Below are 22,250 nucleotides of genomic sequence, written 5' to 3'. Positions count from 1 at the left end.
CATCCAGGTTCATGGATCTCTTGAAATTCATCCATGAAACCTAGTTAAGGATACTGTCTTAGGGCACTGGGGCCTTGACAGTTCCCTGGAATTATACCACGCAGGTGGGAATCTACTCAGATTGTGTGTGTGACCATCTCAATTCTTCAGCACACTTTCAGACTCATAATCTTGAGTGTTGGCTGGTAACTGGTTGGTCCAACTCTCCTGAAAGAGAAGTGGTACACCTCCTCCTCTCCAATGTGCTCTGGCTCTTTTTCCATGAGTCTATGCCCCAAATCTCCTTTGCTCTCTCCATCTTTACCTCCATAAATATGACTAGTCTCCAGCTGTTACTTGTACACTCTTGAGTTATTTAACCAATCTCTTGGATGTCCCTCTTTCAGTTTGCCTGAAAGGACTCTAATTGCAGACATTGTTGACAAGAACTTTATTGCTTCCTAACAAATGGGCAGGATGTGGAACCACCAGAATGGGATATTTAGATAAGCTCAGGAAAGGAAGGCTGCTTTACAATTTTCGCTGGGAACGTAGGATCCAATTAATGATAACTGGCAGCCTCTTTCCTAGGGAATCATTCTTTTCCAGTCCATGATAGGTACCAAGTCACAGACCTATCTATCTATATTTTAACTTGTTGAGCATCTTTTATTCTTCTACAATAACAAACTTTCATTTCAGACTAATGACTTGTGCAAAAATCAGTAGAAGGCAGAGTAATGATAATAATACCACACACAACTAAAGGGTGCTCATCAATTGGGGAATGACTGAACAAATTGTGACATGTGGAAGTAATAAAATATTATTGTAATATAAAAAAATTATGAAAGGGATGGATTTAGAGAAACTGGGGAAGGTTTGTATGAACAGATACAAAGTGAAATGAGCAAAACCAAAAGAACAAATTGTACAGATATCCCGAAAATCTTAGAGCATTTTTAAGGTTTAATAGCAAAAAACTACATTAAGACTTTTGGGACATGCTATATGAAAACCATACTTTGAAGATAAACAATTAAGACTTAAGAATTATGATTGATCAATGCAATGACTAACCATGATTCCAGAAGACTGATGATGAACAGTGTTTCTCACCTCCTGATAGAGAGGTGACAGATTCAAGATACAAAAAAAGACATACATTTTTGGTCATGGACAATATGTGACTTTGTTTGGTTTGATTATGGATGTTTTTTTTTTCCTTTTTAAATTGGGAAAGGATGCCTAGAGATAGGAAAAATGCTTATTAATTGAAAAATAAAAGAAAATGAAAATAGATTAGACAATGACATAGCACTTTAAAATTTGCAAAGAACTCAATAGACATGGTTTTCTTCATCCCAATAATAGAGTGAGCCCTAGGAATATACCCATTACTTGATTGCAGAGTGGAAAAAATTGCCTGGGGAGTAAACATCACCTGGACCCAAGCTAACTTTCAGCATGTTGTTTACAAGCCTTTGCCTAGAGATCCTATTTGCTCCACAACTCACTTCTCTCCTCCTAAGGAAGGATGTTCTTTAGTTACATTAGCAGTCTTAAGCTGTTAAGAGCAAAATTCTGGCGCCAACTGTCACATCCCTAGGTTTCAGGACCTATTTGGGAGAGGTGAGGTGAATGAGTGGGTGGGGAAAAGACTGTATGAAAGTAGCTATGACTATTTAGAACTACTTAGAGACTTCTAAAGAGGTATCATGCATAGTGGACAGAGAGGGGGAATCAGAACCAAGAAAATCTCCATTCAAGTCACATTCCTGAAAGACACTGGCTATGTGTGTTTTAGACTCACATGACCTAGGCAAGTCATTTGACCTCAAAAAATTCAAAGCCATTCTCTAAAACTATTGTTGCAGAAAGGTGCTGACTTTCCTTGATAGAATAAAGTTTCTCATCTGGGAGTTCTCATCTGGGAGTTCCCTATACCACTGAAATCACAGGTATTATCCCTATCCCTAGACTTGGCTAACTTCTCTCCAACTCTGCACACTTAACTAAATCTTGTCAATTAAGCCACAACATGCTCCACTGTGCCAGACCATGGGAATTATTTTAACCTGAAAACAAGAACTCACAATGCCAGGAGTCAATAAATTCAATGATAATGTTGATTCAAAGTTGGTCTTTTCATATAACTTTACCTTTTCTCCAAAGATCATCTCTAAAGAAACTCTTTCTTCAATGAATGGAACTCTTCAAATATTCATCCTCTTCCACCTTTATAGACTTAGATTTTCATCATAATGCCAGCACTGACCTTCTTTTCTACCCTGTCTTTAGAAACAGCATCCAAATTCTTTGGATGAAAGTTTTATAGATGTTAGAGTTGACCAGTGAGGATCACATTTTTGCCTCCAGTTGTCCCAAACCTGACACTCGTCTCAAAGAGGCAGTTTTTGTCTTTGAAGCCTAGATATCTTCGAGTCAATCCACCTGTGTAAGGTTGGGAAAGCATTGCTCTTCCACAATCTCTGAAATCTATCATATCTTGTAATATGCATATATTTGAGTATTAAAAACATAATGAATGATATAAACATAATGAAGAAGTAAGTTAGGTTAGATCTTTAATATCTTGGGACCTTACACATAGCACAGAAAAAAAAAATAATTGAAGCTGCTTTAAATAAGGATATTTTTCTTCTTCTTCTGAAACTTTTGTTTCAGAACTACAGCTGCTCTTTTATTTCCCTTAAGAGAGTTTTATGGACTTAGAAGAGAACATCCAAAAACTAATTTTAGGAGAGCCCAAAGCCAGAAGATTTCCTTTGTTATTAAGGAGAAATGTCATTTTTCCTTCAGGCTCCTTCACCCGTATGATTTATTGTTCCCCCGATGGTAAGGTCATAAAAACACCAAGCTGCACTCCAGAAGTTCACATTATAAAATTCTACACTGGTCAGACATTCTCGTTTTTAAAAAAAGTAGAGAAATAAAACGTATAGGGATTGGAAATCTGAAATGTCTTAAATAACTCAGTTGCTCTCTGTTTTATGAGCATGATCTCCTTAATTAAGCAGCCTTGACTTTCCATTGAAGTATGAAGGCAACTACAGGTTCTTTGCCAGATATGCCAATAGAGTTTTGGCAGGTCCAACATAGTTTGAAAAAATTATACTGTGGATATCATCATTTGGTAGATTGTGTGTCTACCACATGAGGACCAGCCTAGCTAAATTCAAAGATTACCAAATTCAGCTCGGGATGATATATTTTTCAGCTATTTCCACTCCCCTCAAACCACTGACTAAGATGCAAAGGTGTTGACAACCTACTCAGTGGATGGAAAACCAATGCCACTGAAATCATAGATCTTTGAAGCATGAGAGTATGTGGTATGCTGAAACTGGGCTGAGCCAACTTGCAAGAGCCATTATTAAATTTAAATGTATTTACACCTCAGAAATCTGTCAATGCTACAAATTGGAACTTGATTTATTGTTTTATTGATTGTCTAAGAATGTGATGAAGAAAATATTAATAATGCAGAACAAACCTAAAAATGTCTTGGGAATATTTTTTTAATGGAAGGTTGGCTGTTAAACATTTACCAGCACATCATGAATAAGAAGAGGTGGAGTCTATAAGAGTGAATATGAAATATAAAGAATACACCGCATACACACATCCATTCACTGCAGAATTAACTTCATTTGACTTTGATCCCCCCAAATTACCTTTGTAGTTATTTGTGTGTGTATATATATATACATATGTACGATATATTATCTGATAGACATAATACATATTATAGACATTAAAGATATTAATTTATATTAGAGATACAATACTGACATAAATATATATGGATATGTGTATATATAATATTCCCATATGATATATAAGCACCATGTATATGCATATATACGTGTATATATGTACATACACACGTGTATAACTGGAGGCATGTGTGTACGTGTATTTGTTACAAGTGTTTGCTCTCTACTGGAGAGGAAAGAGGGAGACAAAATAAATGTTTATTACTTGAAAAAAATTAAATTTTAAAAAAATGACTTTTACTTATCCATCAAAGTAAACCCAGAAAAATCTCTACCTGACAAGATGGTTGATAACTGTTCATTCAGGTTCCTATATGTATTTGAAAAGTAATAAAAAGGGTGTTTCTTTTTGAAACTCTAGAAATCAGACTTTTCACTAACTCAGGTTGACCATTCTCTCAATTAGTCTGAGTCATTGAAGTCTACTGTGTTATGTACGTTTGTAAAAAGCCATAGACTCTTTTTTTTTTTTTTTTGCTACCAAGTGACCAAAAGCTTTTGCCAATGGAAATACCTTGGTCCAATATCCGAGAAATCTTCAAAATTGTAAAACAAAATCCTTTTCTGCCATCTAGAGGACATATGCTAAATGAGATACCAACAATTTGCCTCTAGATGGCTCCTGGAACTCAGAATGCCAGGAATGTAAATGTAAAAGCAGACAAAGATTTTGAAGACCATGAATTGCTGTGGAGGTCCATGAAATTTAACCAGCCTTCACTCCAGACATTAAAGTATCAGGCAAATTCTCTCTTCTTTCTATTGTAAATGGAGAAACCGTTTCTATGCTGATGATCCATACATCCAACAAGGATTTATTAAGCATCTGTTATTGTGGTCTGCCTCTTTGCTAGGCCTTGGGGATACAAAGATGAAAAAAGAGAGAAATACTCTTTACCTTCAAGAAACTTGCATAATAAAGATTAGTGTTAGTATGCAGTCTATTTGTATTTATGATTTGTTTTACATGTAAGCAGAGCAAAAAGCTGCTTGTAGGGAGGACTCCTCATCCAAAACTAACTCTTTTACTGATGCCTCAGAATTACACTTTTTCTGATTCATTCAGTGGGTTAAGCTTTGGCCTCTTTCTATACACCCACTTTTAAATGCAAATCTATAACCTGGACAAGGAGTTACAAGTTAGATCGTAAGCTAACAGACCTAGAACTAGAAGAAACCTCAAAGGCCATCTAGTCTAACACTTCACCCTCCTCCCATTTTACTGAGGCCCAAGAATATTAAAGTGACTTGCCCAAGGTCAGATGGGTTAGTAAGCATCAGAGGTGAGGTTTGAACCCAGGTTCTGATGCCAGGTGATCTTTCCCTATGGTGTTACTATCAATGAGTCTCCGCTCACCTTTCTTCCCTAGGAGGAAGAACTAAGGCATAAAGAAAACACTGTTTACCTCATAGGGAAAAGGGCATGGGAATAACAGGAAATGATTCAAAAAGGGAAACCAGGGTTCTGCCAACAAAGCTAAAGGCAAAAGTCATCTACCACAATGCCATTTAGCCAAAGCTGCTTTAACCAGGGGAGATCAGAGGTGGAGGCCTCTCCTTGTCTTCAACTTTTATTTCTTCTGGGATCAGATCTTTAAAGATAACTCTCCCCCTCCCCAAGGCCCTAGCGTCCCCTGCTGTGTAAATCATTGGAATAAAGGAACCAGAAATTTTCTGTCTTTCCTCAGAGATTTAAATAAAACTAGTTGTATAAACTACACTTTGTTCTATGGCATTTAAAAAGTTGAGAGAACATTCCTGGGTGATTAGTCATTTTATTAATAATGCTAGCATTTTTTATGGAGGTGGGCTTATAGAGAGGTATTCCTGAGGGTGGCCTTTGATTGGTTAACAATTGAGAGGTGTACTTTACAAAGAGAAGTGAGCTCACTCCCATGAAGGGCTGAGTGACCTCAATTCATTCTTGGACAGACAATCCCTACACCCAAATTACTCCCAGCGTCAGGAAATCCAGACAAAAGGATGTATCTCTACCAAAGCTAGATGGAGTGAAATTCACCTTAGATTAGAGATTCTTTGTAAGGTTTGGTGGGGGTTGGCCAAGATTGAGGAGAGTTAATTCACTGTCCTTCAAGAGACTTTACTTTGAAATAAGGACAATCCAGACAAAAGGTTCCATTTCTACCAAAGCTAGATTGAGTGAAATTGAACTCAGATTGGAGATTCTTTGTAAGGTTTGGTGGGGTTTGGCCAAGATTGAAGAAAGTTAATTCACTGTCCTTTAAGAGATTCTACTTTGAAATGAGGACTATAGAAAAAGGGGGAATTTGGGATGTCCTCAAATCATTGGTTAGTAATTTCTTTCAGTTCATGCATTCTACTGACTGGGAAACAAGAAAATTTTCTAGACAGAAAAAGATAGGACCACAATATGTTAGCTAAAAAAAAAACAACAACCCACAATTCTTAGTGACAAATATTGAGGTGACATCCCATAGAAAGACATTTTAGTGCTTCTGTTTAGAGTGTCAAAATGTTGCCTGCTCTACATCCTGTTTCTGAGTGAAGAGGTGGTGGAGTAGGACGGCAGAATGTTGTCCTCATTGTCAGATGTGGTCATGTTATTTGTTGTTTTGTTTTCCTGTTTTTCTTTGTTATAATGGAGAATGCAACTTTGGGTGGAGATAAGGGAAGAGGTACATACAGAAGTGATGTCAATATAAAAATAAAAGGTATAAATAAAGCTCATTTTTAAGCTTTATCAATGCTGCCTGTTCAAAAGAGCAATTCCCAAATAGCATCTGTCACTTACTTCCTCTCTCTCTCTCTCTGTCTCTCTCTCTCTCTTTCTCTCACATACACACACACACACCCCACCTATACATAATCTGATGGCCTATATATTTGAGGGAGTCTCTTTTATTTCCTCCAATATTTTCACATAACTGTCTAGCACACAGAGGGAAGCTAAGTGGTGCAATAAGAGTGCTGGGCCTGGAATCAGGAAGACTCCTCTTCCTGAATTCCAATCTGGCCTCACATACCTACTAGCTGTGCAACCCCAAGTCACTTAAGTCACTTAAGCCTGTTTGCCTCTGTTTCCTCTGTAAGCTAGAGAAGGAAATCGCAAACCACTCCTGTGTCTTTGCCAAGGAAACCCCAAATGGGGTCATGAAGCATCAGATAACTGAAAACAACTAAACAATGACTTCCTGACGCCAGTCCCAGTACCCAGTACTGAAAACAATGATATCATCCCACACCTATCAGATTGGCTAAAATAACAGAAGGGTTGCCTGACGCTGAAAATTTCAGTGACTTGGACAGGGTTCACACAGCAAATGTGTCAGAGGCAGGACTTGAACCCTAAACTTTTTTGACTTCCAGGTCAACTATTTCATCCTTCAAAAAGTGGAAGAACCAACAAGGGGGGAATTCTATCCCAGATCTGATTTTTCCTAACTGGTAGGAATTTGTTGCTAGGGTAGGAATCATGGGAACCTTGGGGTTAAGTGGCCAATCTGTCAGCTTGGAATAGAGAAGGAGTGGAAATCTGGGTATAGTCCAACATGCATCTCAGATTCTGGAAAATAACTGTTTAGAGGTCAAAGGAAAAATAGGTGGAATCTCATACAATATTTAAGGGCAAATTGGCCCAGGAAAGATGAAAGATGCTCCAGAATAAAATTATGAAGACACAAAGGTGTAATAGCAAGCAAAGTGGGACTTTTTGTTTTGCCCTTTTTTCTTTTGGAGTCCTAGTTCTTCTCAGCACTAAGGTAATCAAGTGCCTTTGATTGAGACTTGCCTTTGTTTGAATCAAGAGTCTTTGATGACCTGCTAAAGTCACAAGAAAGCCTAAGTCACATGAGTTCAAGTCACATGGTTGTGACATCCTCTGTGGGCTGACCCTGAAGAAGTGTACATATACTCTGACGTTAGCATTTTGCTTTGGGGGCTCACTCACCGGAGGAATGTCATATAATTTGACCAGATGAGACTCTGGGTAGCCATTAAGGGGGCCCCCAGCTTTGAAAAACCCAAATGTTGGTGCTTCTCTCTGGTAACTATGTATTTAATGTCTTGGGCAGACACTTAGAAGCCTGTTTGCTGATTTGTGTTATTTCGCTCTGTTTATATAATTTCCGCTTGTAATTTCTGTTTCTGTTTTCTCTGAAGTTCAGGGTGCTGACTTTTTTCCCCCTGAACTAAGTGAATGATATATGCATGTTTAATTAAAGTGAGACTGTAAACCCCTTAAAGTTGCTTTCCTTAGAAAAGCAGATCAAAGAACCTGTGCTGGCAGCCCTTCTGTGTGCTGGTGTTATTGGTCTTACACAGCCACGGTAGCTGCAAGCAGCACAATTGTTACAAAAGGGAAAAGAACAATGTGGATGCACAAGGAACTTAACCAACCAATTTTAAAATAAATGTAGAGAAGATGAATATAAAAGCATGGTAAGGTCCAGTTAAAATAGTGCGAATAGCACTAAAGTTCAGAATGAGCGGCCAGTAAGAGAACAGAGACAACGACAACACACACAAAAAAAAAGTGGCCTTTTTTTCCAATACTATTGGGCCAAAAAAAAGATATAAAATAACAATAGCTAACATTTATATAGTGCTCACTATGTGCCAGGCACTGTGCTAAATGCTTTATGAATATTCCCTCATTTGATCCTCATAATCACCCTGGAGGTGGATGCTATTATTATCCCTGTTTTACAAAGGAGGAAGCTAAGACAGACAGAGGTAAGTGACTGAGGCTGGATTTGAATTCAAGTCTTCCTGAGAAGCTAAGTGATAGTGGATGGGGTGCCAGGCCTGGAGTCAGGAATATTCATCTTCCTGAATTCAGATCTGGCCTCAGACACTTACTAGTCTTGTGACCCTGGGCAAGTCACTTACCCCTGTTTGTTGGTTTTTCCAGCTGTAAAATGACCTGGAGAAGGAAATGGCAAACCACTACAGTATCTGCCCAAAAAGGCCTCAAAAGAGGTCACCAAAAATTCAAATACAACTGAAAAAATGACTAAACAACATGCTGACTTCAGGCCCAGTGCTCAGTACTGAAACCAATGATTTTTGAAAGATTATGTAAGAGTAGAAATTAAAAGGGGAAAAAGGTAAATTTCTCAATTTTCAAAAGAGTAAAGAGAACAGTCTCTAAACTATAGGTCCATGAGTCTGACTTAGAATCCCAGGGAAATCTAAGATGGATCATTAAAAAATTGGTGAGATCTATGGACAGGAGAAGTGATTATGGAAGTCATGAGGCCATCATTGGAAACAAATCAGCCTTGACTAACATCATTCCCTATTTTGACAAGGTTACCCAGGTGAATGCTGTGGATTTTAGCAAAGCTTTTGTTAAAGTACCTCATCTTCTTGTGGAGATGGAAATGGATAATAATCACTGCCTGAGCCCCAACCTCTGAGAACTCCCATCGCTGTACTTATTACCATATAGAGCCTCCCTGGACCAGAGGCTGGCATACTAGTCAATATTTTACTATGCTGCCAGCTCTGGATGATTTAGAGCCTCTTTAACCTCACTCACTTTGGCCACCAATTAACTGTATTTGTTTATTCAGTAATTTCTAGTTTGAAGATAATTCTAATTGGAAGACTAAGGCAAACACCTATACAGAGGAGCAAACACAAGCTATCTCTCAGGAAAGGCTTTATATAGGAGGGGGTACCTGAACTGCATGGTGAAGGGACTTGGGATTCTAGGAGGCAGAAGGGATGAGGGAGAGCATTCCAAGTGTATGGGGAAAAGCAAGTAGGAGTTTAGCTAGAATACGCTCAAAAAGGAGCAATGTAGGATCAGGTGGTAAAGGGAGTTAGCCAGATTTGAAAGGCTTCAAATACCAAACATTAGAATTTTTATTTTATCCTAGAGGGTACATGTAGCTACCAAAGTTGTCATTGTTTCATTTGTTTGAGTGAGGGACTCGGTCACACTTGCACTGTAGGAGTATCAAGTTGGCCACTGCGTGGTGAATAAATTGGAGAAGTAAAAAGCAGACCTGGTGGTTGGTTGAGTAGGAGAGGCTCAATACAAGAGATGCTGCAGGAATGAAAAAAAAGAACAAACAAATTTTGCAACTTATTGTATGTAAGACGAGGGAAAGTGGAGATACCGATCTGTGTTCTATAAATCTAGGGATTTGAATCTTAAATGTGGACCTGTGGACGTCTTCACTCTCCCCTCCAAAAATGATTTGATTCCCGAAGAAAAAGTACCTAGATTATTTCCTATCAAGGATTCTTCAGACTTTAAGTTCACGTTCAAAGTTGAAAAGAACTTAACTGATCCTACTTGTAAAAAGTTGGGGACTTAACAAAATTAGCATAGATAGGTGCAGTGCCAAAACCCTGTAGAATGCTACAAGGCCACATTTTTGGACAACTCAGAAAAAGCAATTGGAGAGGACTGGGTATCTTATTTGGGGCCTCAGCAAGTTTAAGCACTACTAGGGAGCTTTGGAATACAGATACTCCCATAAGGACTTTCCCTGTAAAGCCAGTCTAGATTTCAGAGGTGCTCGAAGGAAAAGAAGCTGGTATTTACAGTACTTTAAGGTTTGCAAAGTACTTTGCATTGGTTCTCTCATCCGATACGCTTCATTCTTAAAAAGATCTGGAAGTCACTTGAGGGATGGTTCAACTCCTGTATACCCAACCTATCTTCTGTACTTTGGATAGGGAGGGTCAGAAAATCAATGATCTAGCTTGGAAATAGAACTATAATAATCAAGTTTTGAGTTTTATGGGTAATTGTCAACAACCCACCTTATGGGGGGAGTAAAAGGGGACTTTATTTTTTGTCCTCTATGAATGAGTAGCAATAAATACCTTCCCCCCCCCCCTCTTCTTAAGTCCTTTCTGATAATCCTAAAAATAATCTGTTGGGGGGTGGGGAGAATGGAGTGGAAGGAGGAAATTCAGACAGAAACAAACAGCTGAACATGGACTGCATAGCAAAGGTCTGAAGAGGGTTGCACCAAGTCAGTGTTTCCCAAAACGCATCTGTTCTGCTGCTCCTAATGTGGTGATAAAAAGACTTTTACCAGCCACCACACCATTAAGAATGCAGCTACAAACAGAAGTTAGAATGTTCTGGAGAATTTGAAAAAACTGAACTCTAACTCAAGGAAACTAATTAATATGATTCCCTGCACTATTAGACTATCAAGTTTAAGAAATGTTTCATTTTTGAATAGGTGTATACAGATGAACTTAAATATTTCTTAGTTTTATCAACGAAAGAAACCAACACAATGACACTTCATATTGAAAAAGTAATTATTTATTATGACAAAAATAAACCGTTGACTGAAAACACATGAATACACGATATTGCACTGTGATTGCAAAGAAGCTAAAACCTGTTTGAAAAAAAGATGGGACATTCCAGAGCAAACAGCATCCCTTTAGTTGGGTAAGTAGTCATGCAAACAATCCACTAAAATACAACAGCAGAAAGGAAAACCATTCTCTTTCATCAGACAGAACCCTGCCATGCTTCCCCAACCTAAGCTTCTCCCATAAGGGAACATAGTTGTTGAATTTTTCATTGACATTTTGCTATCTTCTAAATATGGAGATAAATGCTCCTTAAACCAGAATATGCTTTGAATTTGTTATTCCAGTAGTGGTGATAGGTTTACATTGAATCATTCACATATTCTTAATTCCTATTATGAATAATGGCACATAGCTATGAGTCAGCTGGTTGGGGTCAAGGGCAGAGTCTGTTGCTGTGGAACATTTTTTTTTTGTGCAAAATTAAGTGGCCCACAGAGGGATCCAAACCATGACTTTGGCCTCATTAGCACCATTTTCTAACCAAGTGAGCTGATCAGAAGAGACATTATAGTTTTTAGAGAAATCTGATGCTTGGTGGATGACAACTGTTCACTTTTAAATCTTAAGAAATGTACACAAATATAAAACATAAATATTTGAAATGGTTTTACATTCTAAGGCAAATAGCAAGCTGTACACAGAGCCTGCTGCTCTCACTTTAACTCTAAAGCACCCATTTATGTCAAGATGGCAAAGTGCAAATATAATCATTATATCAAACCTGATTGGAATAAATGTTGGGGCAAAGCTATCTTTGCTTTATGGATAGTTCTGAAAAAAAAAATGCTCCATGAAATGGTTGCAAATGGAAAATTCTATCTTAGCTACTACATAAGCTTAAAAATCATAACCATAATTGTTTATCCTTTGAATGAAATAGCAGCAGTTAAATATTTTTATCAAATAAAACAACTCGGTCACTACACCTGTACTGAACAGTTTACTCCAAGAGAACATATCAGGGAAATTCATATTCCCTACATTTAAGAGTAGCTATAGATAAATTTTTTTTTAAAGAACTCAAATAAACAAATGAGCTTTGTGGGAATGGAGATAAACTGATACTCATTTGACACCTCCTCACAAACACGGGGGAAATACATTATAATGAAATGAGCCAAGTTTTATAATTTGTTCTATCTTTGAAATTTGTTCAATTCACTAATTATCACTGAGTACTTCCTGTCTTAACTTATCTAAAATTGACCTATATGTAAATTTTGCTATTTGCACACACAATTTAAAAAAAGGCATGCTCTCTAATTTAAAAGTTGTACTGTTTCAAATACAGTTTTAAAAACAAACACCACAAAATTCACATCATGATATGCCACAACTTGATCAAAGCACCACTTGGTGATTAATGAGGTAAATTTATGATTCAAAATCCTACAAGATCATACATTAAAAATTCTTGTGACTTCTATTTGCCCCCAGAACACATGTTCTACTTCAAGAGATGAGCAGAGAACATCCTTAAACACTTGCTTTTTACTGTCATTTTGCCATGCAGAGATGTGCAGAAAGAGACATTTTATTTAGGGTTACTTTGTCCTGAACTAAGAGATAGGGAGGAATTCATTATTTCCATGAACAAAATTTTCTAACGCACCCTTTGATCCTTCTATGAAAGTATCTACTTTACCTTCGTATTCTGTTTAAAAGTGCCCTATTTAACATGATTTAATCTGAGCTCCCAGATACTTTAAATCTCCAAATATCTACTTAGCATTTTCTATCTTGCCATATGCTTAGGCAGTTGTTTCTATTTCTATTTAACATTATTTTTACTTGGAATACTTTAGCAGTTGCTATATGCTCTTCAGTCTGGCCCTACATAATAAATTCATAGTCCTGAGTGCTCTAAGAGAATACTACCTTTGGAAACAGTAGGTGCTTAAAACTAGCATGCAAAATAAAATGGGCCAAGTCTTCATAATGATAAGTAGATGTGGACAAAAGGGACGCTATTAGGAAAACTTCTAAATAGGACATGCTATCAATGTAACACTCATAATCTCAAATTTAAAACACTGGTTTCACACCCATGCTGAATTTCTTACAAGCTGGCAAAAGCCAAACAGGATGGCATTTTAGGCTAGCATCCATATTTTTCAAAGCCCATTTGTACCACTTGCATTCCAACAAGGAAACACTCAAGAAAAGTTAAATTTCTGCATAGTGCTAGCAAACAACATTGCTGATTTACAAACAGTTTTTAAAAATCATTTTTAAACAATATGATGATTTTGTTCAGCTAAGATGAAAATCACACACACGTACATTACACAGTGGATATCAACTGATTATTTCATGTTTGCTTCATCTACTAGAGGCAAATCCCAGATGAGATGAAAGGACAAAGGGCTTAGAATAAATCAGCAGAGAGGCCAGTTGCATTTTGTGTAATATTTTTCCTCCAACACATCGGGATCTGGTTTTAAAACACATCTGCATCTTAAAGTCAACTTGTAAATATTCTTGCGTCTGAGATCATTCTGAAGAGCACTTTCAAAGTGTATAAAAATTAAGACTAAAATTTGAACATTTCTAGATGTACTGTGCAACTCAGTCTCATATAGTCACACTTCAACAAGGTAAATGCCAATGAATGTAACTACTCACAGGCATGAGCCCAGTTTTTCCTATTACAAACACACTTCACATACAGTCAAGAGTTAGATGAGGACACATTAAATGTACTTCTAAAAACATTCAAAAACTGCCTAGAAATCACCATTAGTGACTTTTGTGTACTTCATTTTAAGATCCTCAATTCAAAATAGAACTCACTGAAATTTCTGTGTATGATCCAAAAAGGTTTTATTGTTCTCATCAATAGTCTAAGAGCCTAAAGCTATTTCATACAAGGCTCTGTTTCCATAGGAAACAAACCAATTTCTCTTTGAATTACAGATTCAGAAAAATGTATTATGTTCAACTAAAAAGGCTATGAGCCAAGGTCATTGTTTTCAAGACACTTTCAGTAATGTGGTGAATCACAGGGGACCAGTAGACTTTGATTCTCACAAGAACATTCAATGCATAGGAAGATCATTCTCACTAATCTTACCTTCTCACAAATGAACATGAAAAGAAAAGCATTACTACGCTAGTCACAATTCAAGAGGTCAAAATTAGAATGTAGATATTATTAAAGTGTTTTAATTTTGGATATAAAAGGAGTTGTTACATTTTGGAATGCAAACTATGCCCTATGACTATAAAGGGATCAAACATACTTTTCAGAATGGTAGTTAATTGCTGAAAGACTCCTACATATGACCTTCCTTTGTTAGGAACTGCGGGTTTTAAGATAGAAAATATGACTTACAAAAAAAAATCCATACCCAATCTTCAAATGTATAGGGAAGGAAGTTTAATGATAATTTATAACAGCATATATGAATCTGTGGTCAAAATTTTATCTCTTCATCCTCTACCTGAAAACAAAACATAAGTAATCTAAACATGCTGATTTTATGAGACTCTCAATTCCCTTTTCCACTGCTTGTAAGAAGTGTCATTAGAGTAATACAGGAAGAGTACTAAAGGGATGTAAAACTCAAATCAGTTCATTTATTAGATTAATGGGAGTTAAGCTAACTGCAAAACTCTTCTTTTTCTGTACAACCTCTAAAAAGATAATGTTGCTTATCAATCTTTAAATCTGTTTTTCTTTGAAAATATAATTTGACTAAAATATGAGCCAAGGCACTAAGCAATTATGAAGACACATCTTTCCTATTACACTGGTTCATAATAAAATGCTAAAGACTAATGATGAATTACAATGAATGGTATGCTTACTACACTTTTGTGCCAAAACATTCTCTTGGAGTAAAGGATAACTAAACTATATATTACTGTGAAATAAAGTATCTAATTTTTAAAAATACTTTGTAAAGTTTGAATGAATTTCACAGTCGAACTTTTGCCAAAGGTTGACACAGAATCTCAACAGAATTGTCATTTTCAATACCCCATCAACATCAAACAATTCTCAGTCCCAAACATAACATTTTAAAATAGAATCTAGGAAATAAAAGTCATATTGTATTTCTAAATTTGTATGGGCAGATGTTCACCAAAATATAAAAACTATTTTAAACATTTTAATGTAATGCTGATAAATTTTTACAATCTTACAGTCTGACAGAAAATTAAGCCAGCCAAAGATCTCTTAGGCAATAAGTATACCAACTTTTCATTTAGGAATAGATATAGGTGTACTGAATATGTTGTAAAGTTTTTTTTTAAAAACTTCTTTTTCTTTCCCACTGTTTACTTAAAGATAAATAGTGTAACCAAAGTAGAAAATAACCACAGGCATGGTGTGCTTTTGCTGAAATGGTATTTACAATTTTACCCCATAAGCATGCATATCAATTTGTTTGCTTTTCCTTCCCTCTTATGGTTTTGATTATGCTAAAAATCATTTTTCCCACTACTAAGCATAAAACTCTAAGAAAAAGGTTCAAAACACACAAATTAGAAAACTAGATATTAGATGAAAATAAAAATTGATTCCTAAAGGGTGAAAACTTTCACACTGAACATTGTCAGTTCTGGTGTATGCTGTCACCAAATGGAAATCAATAAATCATTACTAAATACAGTTTAACTAAGTACAAGAAAGCCATGACAACTAAAAACAATAATAAAGGATAACTGGCTTAAATGTTCTAATGAGGATTTTAAATTTAAGAAATCAGTTCTGAATATCCATTCTAATATTCTTACGAATACTGAATCTTTTTTTACCCAAATAAATTAAATACTGATGAATTAAAGTGGTGTTCTTTAATAATAAAAGTATGTATTTTGGCCTTTTTAGCTGAGCAAAAATAACTTGAAAAAAGTAACACTGAAATTCTATATTCCTCCTCCTCAACTTAGTTTTTAGTGTCATTTTCAAAATAGGTACCTACTTCTTGAAAACGTTTCATTTTTAACACTCTTTTATAAAGCAAGACAACCAATGGAGTGTTACTTTTTTCCTCTTTTTAAACATTACATGATTAATAAATGTTATCATATTAACTGTGAACCTAAAAGCAATCTGATGAACACTTGCATTAATTTCAGCAGCTGCCTGGAATTTGGATACTAGAAAGTAAGGCTTTAGAATATGAAGGCCAACTACCTACATGGCAATTGTTTCAACCCTATTGTAATAAAAAACCTCAAAACAGGTTTTTTAAAAGCCACATACTTTCCCTATAATGTACTGCTGGTGGTAGACATATTATTGTAGACATACATACTTTATATATGATCAATTATGAAATGGCCCATTTATTCATTTAGGCTTTAATATTGCCCAGATTATATGACTTAGAGCTGTGTTGTTGCTCTTTATACAATGAACACTTGAAAATGTTGCTGTTTATATGGCTGTCTCTGATAGTAAAACATGTTTTAAAGTGATCTGTTTTAATTTAGTGCTGGTATGCTTTCATGACTTCCTATATAAATGTGTACTAATTAACGTGGCATTTATACATAAAATGTCAGAAAGAGCTGCCAAACTTTATATCAAACCTTCACTCTCAAATAATCTTTCATCCTGATTCAGTTTTTTGGCCAAATGTAAGATCACATATATACCCTTTCCCCAAGTCATACAGATAGAAAATTAATCATAATTCTATAGGCCAAGAACAAGGAACATGAAACCTTAAAAAGACATACTAAGAATTTAACAAATTCTTCTATGACATGCATTGAGGTGAGGACATTTACCCACTGGTGGGTAAATTGTCACAATTCTTAGGATTCCAGATATCACTCAAACATATTTTTCATTGGGTTAAAATTCTGCACACAAAGGATGGATAATATAGAAAGAAGATAATCTTTAGACCCCCAAAAATCTGCAAACATTAGTCTGTGATTTCTAGTGCTCTTCCAGATCAACATTTGCCTAAAAATTAATAAACGAAAACAACTGGGCATGTTAGGATCAGATAAATAGTATGTTTTCAATATTACAGAAAGTATAAAACATTATGACAAACATTTCTGGCAAGGCCATCCTTGAATGCATTAGGATAAGTAGTCAGGAGAACTTTGTTGCTGAAACACAGACACATTACGTTCATCCAACTGAGGATTAGTGCATTTTTAAAATGTTAAGAAAAATTTTATGTTCCAGTTCGGCTGCACTTGATTCAAGTGTTGCTCATAGAGGTTTGTGTTGTTATAAATTAAACATGCCGCTGCCTAAGCAGCCAAAAGTACCAGGAAATATGTTCATGTCCACAGAATAAATAGAAGCAGTCCTTCTTGAACAAAAAGTTAGCTCACACCAATTCGGGAAGTCATCCATTCTAGACCTTGGCATAACCTGAAAACAACCAGAGATAACAATGCAACTACTTTGAAAAATAAAGCTTTATACCTAAAAACTGAGTTCTGTTTTTTATACAGTTTTTATCCAACATTGATACTATAGCCACATTAGAACATTTTGACATTCACGTGGAAGAAATGTTAAAAAAAAAGATTATCAAAGTGAAAGATTCATTTCAACAAAATCATGTGATTTTATCAGTTCAACTTGGTGAGAAATTTCCTTTGGTTTCATCTTTAAAAATAGAAGACAGAATAGCCTGCTGAATAGTTTTCTCAACAAGTTCAAACCTATTAGTTATAGCATACAGGAAAGTCAGCAGTGCTAGCTTTGAGACTGGTCTAATACTTATCAACTGTTCAGTCATAGGCAAATCACTTAACTTCTGAGTCTCATTTTAAACTATTAATTAGTACTGTGTTGTTATCTACAGTAATGATAATAGTAATAGCCAGCATTTCTATAGTGCTTTAAGGTCTGTAAAGAACTTTACACATTTTGTATTTGATCCTCCTACTGATCCTATGAGACAGGTGCTATTATTATCCCCACTTTACAAATGAGGACACCAAGGCTAAGAGAGATTTAAGTGGCATGTCCGCAGTCAGACAGCTATTACCTGAGGAAAGATACGAAATTAGGTCTCCCTGACTCCATGTTTAGTGCTTTTACCCACCGTGATGACAGCCGCCTCTAATATTTAGGATAATACAAAGGCCTTGGGTAACTCTATAAGGAGCAGAACTAATCTAGGTCCTTCTTGGTGGAGTATATCAGAGGCCCCACCCCACCAAAAAAAGAAAGATGTATAAATTTAGTAATGATTATGGCATAATCTAAAACATGTAGTTTTAGCTAAGCTCAGAAGGGCCTCAGCTCATTTCCAACTCCAGTTCGGAAGAAATGAGGTTACTTTGTGGGATTGACATGGCTTCCTGGCCCTCTGGGTTGGAAAGGACATGGGACTGACTGCTCTATATCATAGCAGTACCATCAGACTGACTCAGGACAACCTATAGTTTATCAAAGACAGGTCCCTATGTAAGGAGGATAAGGCAGTGTGAAGACAGTTTTTTAATGATGTCAGGTATTTTGTCAGTTAATAATATAATTACTAATGTAATTATGAAGTCTGCTGATTTCATTATTATTTCTCTGTTCTGATAGAGGGTTTAATAACGATTAAAAACCAAAGGATTTTAGAACTAGAAGAGGCTTTAGAGACCATTTAATTCAATCCTTTTATCTTGCTGATGAGGAAATAAAAGCCCAGAGAGATACCACTTTACACTGACAGCAGCAGAGCCAGGGGGACCTAGGTTTCATCTCCTCCCCTCCTTCTCCAGCATTCTTTTCACAACACCAGGCAGTCTCTATGAAAGTTCATTCCAAATAAACAGACTACACAATAACTCATACTGCCCCTCCTGCCTAAGGCACTAACTCAAGGGTACAGTATAAAGTAGATCTGAAAGAATGACAAGGAATGCTCAATCTTAGGCTGTATCTAGCCGGAAGAACCCACAAGAAGCCACGCTGATATGACACTCTTTATTTTCTTCCAGAATGAAAATGATACAAATTAAATAATAACAGAAACAAAAACTAACACATAACTTACATGTTAAGAGGTTAGCAAGTGAGTTAACCTTTCTAAGCCTTGGTTTCCTGATGTGTAAAATGGAATTAATGATACCTTTAGCACCTACTTCATAGAACTCCTAGGAGGCTCAAATGGAGTAATCTATTTAAAATTCTTTATAAACTTTAAAGATATACATACATACACACACACACACACACACACACACACACACATATGCACATACATACATAAATTATATATGTCAATTATCAATAAAATATTGACCTAGCATGGTATTATTATTATTAATTTGAGCATTATTTGGACAGCAGACGAGTCTTTATAATATGAAGTGTTAACTATACAAATGACAACTTTTTCAAACCTGCTTCAGTGATAAACTTAAAAAAAGATTTTTTTTAAAGATGGGAATATTTATGGTGAGAACTACCAAAAAACACCCTCATTAAATTATTTAATTAGTTGAGAATATAAAAATAATCTATATGCAAAGAAAAACAAAAGGAATAAGATCAACAGAGAAAAGAATGACCTGCAAATTTAAGGAGAAATGAGAAACTAAATAGTAATATCATCTAGCCATGTCTCTCTACAGGCAGTAACGCTTACCCTTCTCCTGTTAAAGCACAGCAAGACTGAATATGCCACGGATGATCCTTAATAGAACTAAGGGTGAGGTATTTAGAGATTTCAGCTGCCGTCATACACCCCTTCATATCTTGCTTATTTGCAAAGATGAGAACAGCAGCCTTCCGTAAATCCTACAATAAAAATATTTCTGATATTTGAAATGTAACAATTAAGAAAATCTAAGAACTGAAATGGGATATGACAAATATTTATTAATAAACCCCTACGTGTGCAGAGTACTGTTCAAGGGACTAGGAGAAAGACAGTAATGCAGAATATCTTTTCAGTTATAAAGAATTTATTCTATTTTAAAATTATCAGGTAGTAACATTTAATTTTTAAAAACTTATTATAGCCAAAATAAGTTTTACCAAGTAGCCAAGCCTCATTTTAAAGATGTTCTGAGTTAACGATGGGTAGACAATACATTAAATTCATTTTGCATATGTTGAGTCTTTCACTGTGTCAAAGTTCAATGACAACACTAAAACATAAGACTAACTATTTACACTAGAATTAACATTCTGTTTCTAATGTATGGTCAAACATTTGGCCAATTCTTCTGAAGTTTAAAAAGATCATCTTAAAAGACAGTTCTTTCTTTTATCTTAGAGTACTGCCTTCCTTAGAAAGAAGTACACAACCTATTTCACTATGTGCAAATACAGATAAGGAAGACTAATTTGTGGAGACACAATAAATTCTGAAATGTAAAGCAGCAGACTATTTGGAGGCACTGAATATGTTTGTAACATTTTTCCTAACAAAAGAAAAACTTTAAGATTTATCAGTTTCATTAGTGGGAGTGACTACTCTCGCCAAGTAGACTGTCACTCCTCTATGGTAGACTGTACTGTCACAGCCAAAAACATTCATTAGCCAGCGGTCAACCTTCCGGAATGAGACTCTGCAAACAGCCTAGTTTGGTCCTCAGACAAAAACAAAGTCCACTACTGGGTCCTTATGCAAAGTAGGACCTTTCAGCACTTTCAATAGAATGGCATTATTAATAGCCCTTGAGAATTCAGGGTGCAGCATGCAGCATTAAAAGAGGAAAATAAGGAAAGTCAATTAAAATAATAAAAATCATTTATTGGACATCTATAAATTAACCTCTTTTTATACCTTTTAACCGATTATTTCTCACCTAACCAATATCATATCATGCTAACAGTAACACAATTATCAAGCAAAATCAATGTAAAAAGACAAAGTTCTATGTGCACTAATAACTGAGGTCATTTAAAAACAAACAAAACAATGTTGCTATTTACCTCATGAGCCAGCATTCTATACAGCTCTTCTCTAGTAATAGCCAGTCGTTCTCTGTCGATGCTATCAACAACAAGGATGATGAACTAGAAAGAAATTATGTTTATCACTTATATAACATATGACAAATATGTTTGAAAATAACCCTCCCCTGCCACACGCGCGCGCGCGCACACACACACACACACACACACACACACACACAAATCCCACCACCAGCATTTTTCCTCGTATTTAAATAAAAAGCTGGCAAGATCTACCATTGGTTTAACATATTAAATGAGATTTTTCAATCCACTTTATAAAATCACACTAGGGTTTTAGGAATGAAAGTGCTTCTTGTTAGAGTGAACTTATGCATTCATAGACAAATATATCTGATACCTACATTACTATTTATAAAACTCAAGGCTAGAACTGGATATATAAAAAATTTCTCCAAATCCATTATCAAGTAATAGAAATACTATTTTCACATAGTATATCAGCATTATTACTACAAAGCTATTATTTATTAGCCTTATCACAAAAGGTCGCTTAGAATTTATAAAATGTATTTAAATATTTAGATATCTTTTTTTTTTAATGACTTGAGAAAACTTATTTGCATGACTTTCATTCGGGTTCAACAATTCCATAAATATTGGGATTTTCTTGTTTGATCCTACATTGTAATATCTTTCTATGAGATGATTACAGATAAATCTTAACAATTTTCTTCTTTCTCAAACTATCAGATAATTATAAAGTATAGCATCACTAGATTTCAATTTTGAGATAAGTATAATACCATTTCTAAGTGAGCCACAGTAGACAGGGAAAATTTAACGGCAAGGTAGGTCTTGAATTAAGACATTAAAGAATGGGAAGTTTTAGAAAAAGAGGAATACCATTCTTTGAAACTGGAGGTACATAATGAAGAATTAGGTTTGATAACCTAACCCTGAAAGCTAGGAGAAGGAATTTAAATCTAATATGCTAAGTAAGAGAACCACTGTAGGTTCTTTTAAAAAAGGAGTAATGAGGAAAATGATGCTGTAGAAAGATGGCAATTACATCCAGAATGGTCTCAAGTAAGACAGAAAGCAGGAAAGAGAATAGTATGACAGTGGAAAAAATACCAGTCAAGAAACCTTGATTTCCAGTTTTGTCACTAGAAAATTTTGTTAATCCAGGCAAGTCAATTAACCCTTCTCTCGGCCGGCCTCACTTTATGAAATGAGGTAGCTGGAATAAATGATGTCTATGGTACTTCCAATTCTAACATTCCATG

General features: G+C 35.6%; 1 protein-coding gene across 1 annotated transcript in view; it reads right to left on the bottom strand.

Annotated features, from left to right (window-relative positions):
- Positions 1-11,033: 11,033 nt before the first annotated feature.
- The window catches only part of ARL5B (ADP ribosylation factor like GTPase 5B), a 35,165-nt gene continuing 23,948 nt past the window's right edge, over positions 11,034-22,250 (bottom strand). Inside the window, exons 4-6 of the mRNA XM_036759507.1 lie at positions 20,980-21,063; positions 19,685-19,836; positions 11,034-17,463 (exon numbers count right to left, since the gene is read on the bottom strand). Coding sequence (XP_036615402.1) covers positions 17,415-17,463; positions 19,685-19,836; positions 20,980-21,063 — 285 coding nt within the window. The 3' untranslated portion in view covers positions 11,034-17,414. The remainder of the gene's footprint in view (positions 17,464-19,684; positions 19,837-20,979; positions 21,064-22,250) is intronic.

Source organism: Trichosurus vulpecula, chromosome 5, assembly GCF_011100635.1.
Source record: "Trichosurus vulpecula isolate mTriVul1 chromosome 5, mTriVul1.pri, whole genome shotgun sequence".
Lineage (NCBI taxonomy): Eukaryota > Metazoa > Chordata > Mammalia > Diprotodontia > Phalangeridae > Trichosurus > Trichosurus vulpecula.
The sequence above is the reverse complement of the archived record's forward strand: the minus strand, read 5'-3'. Positions and strand labels throughout refer to the sequence as shown.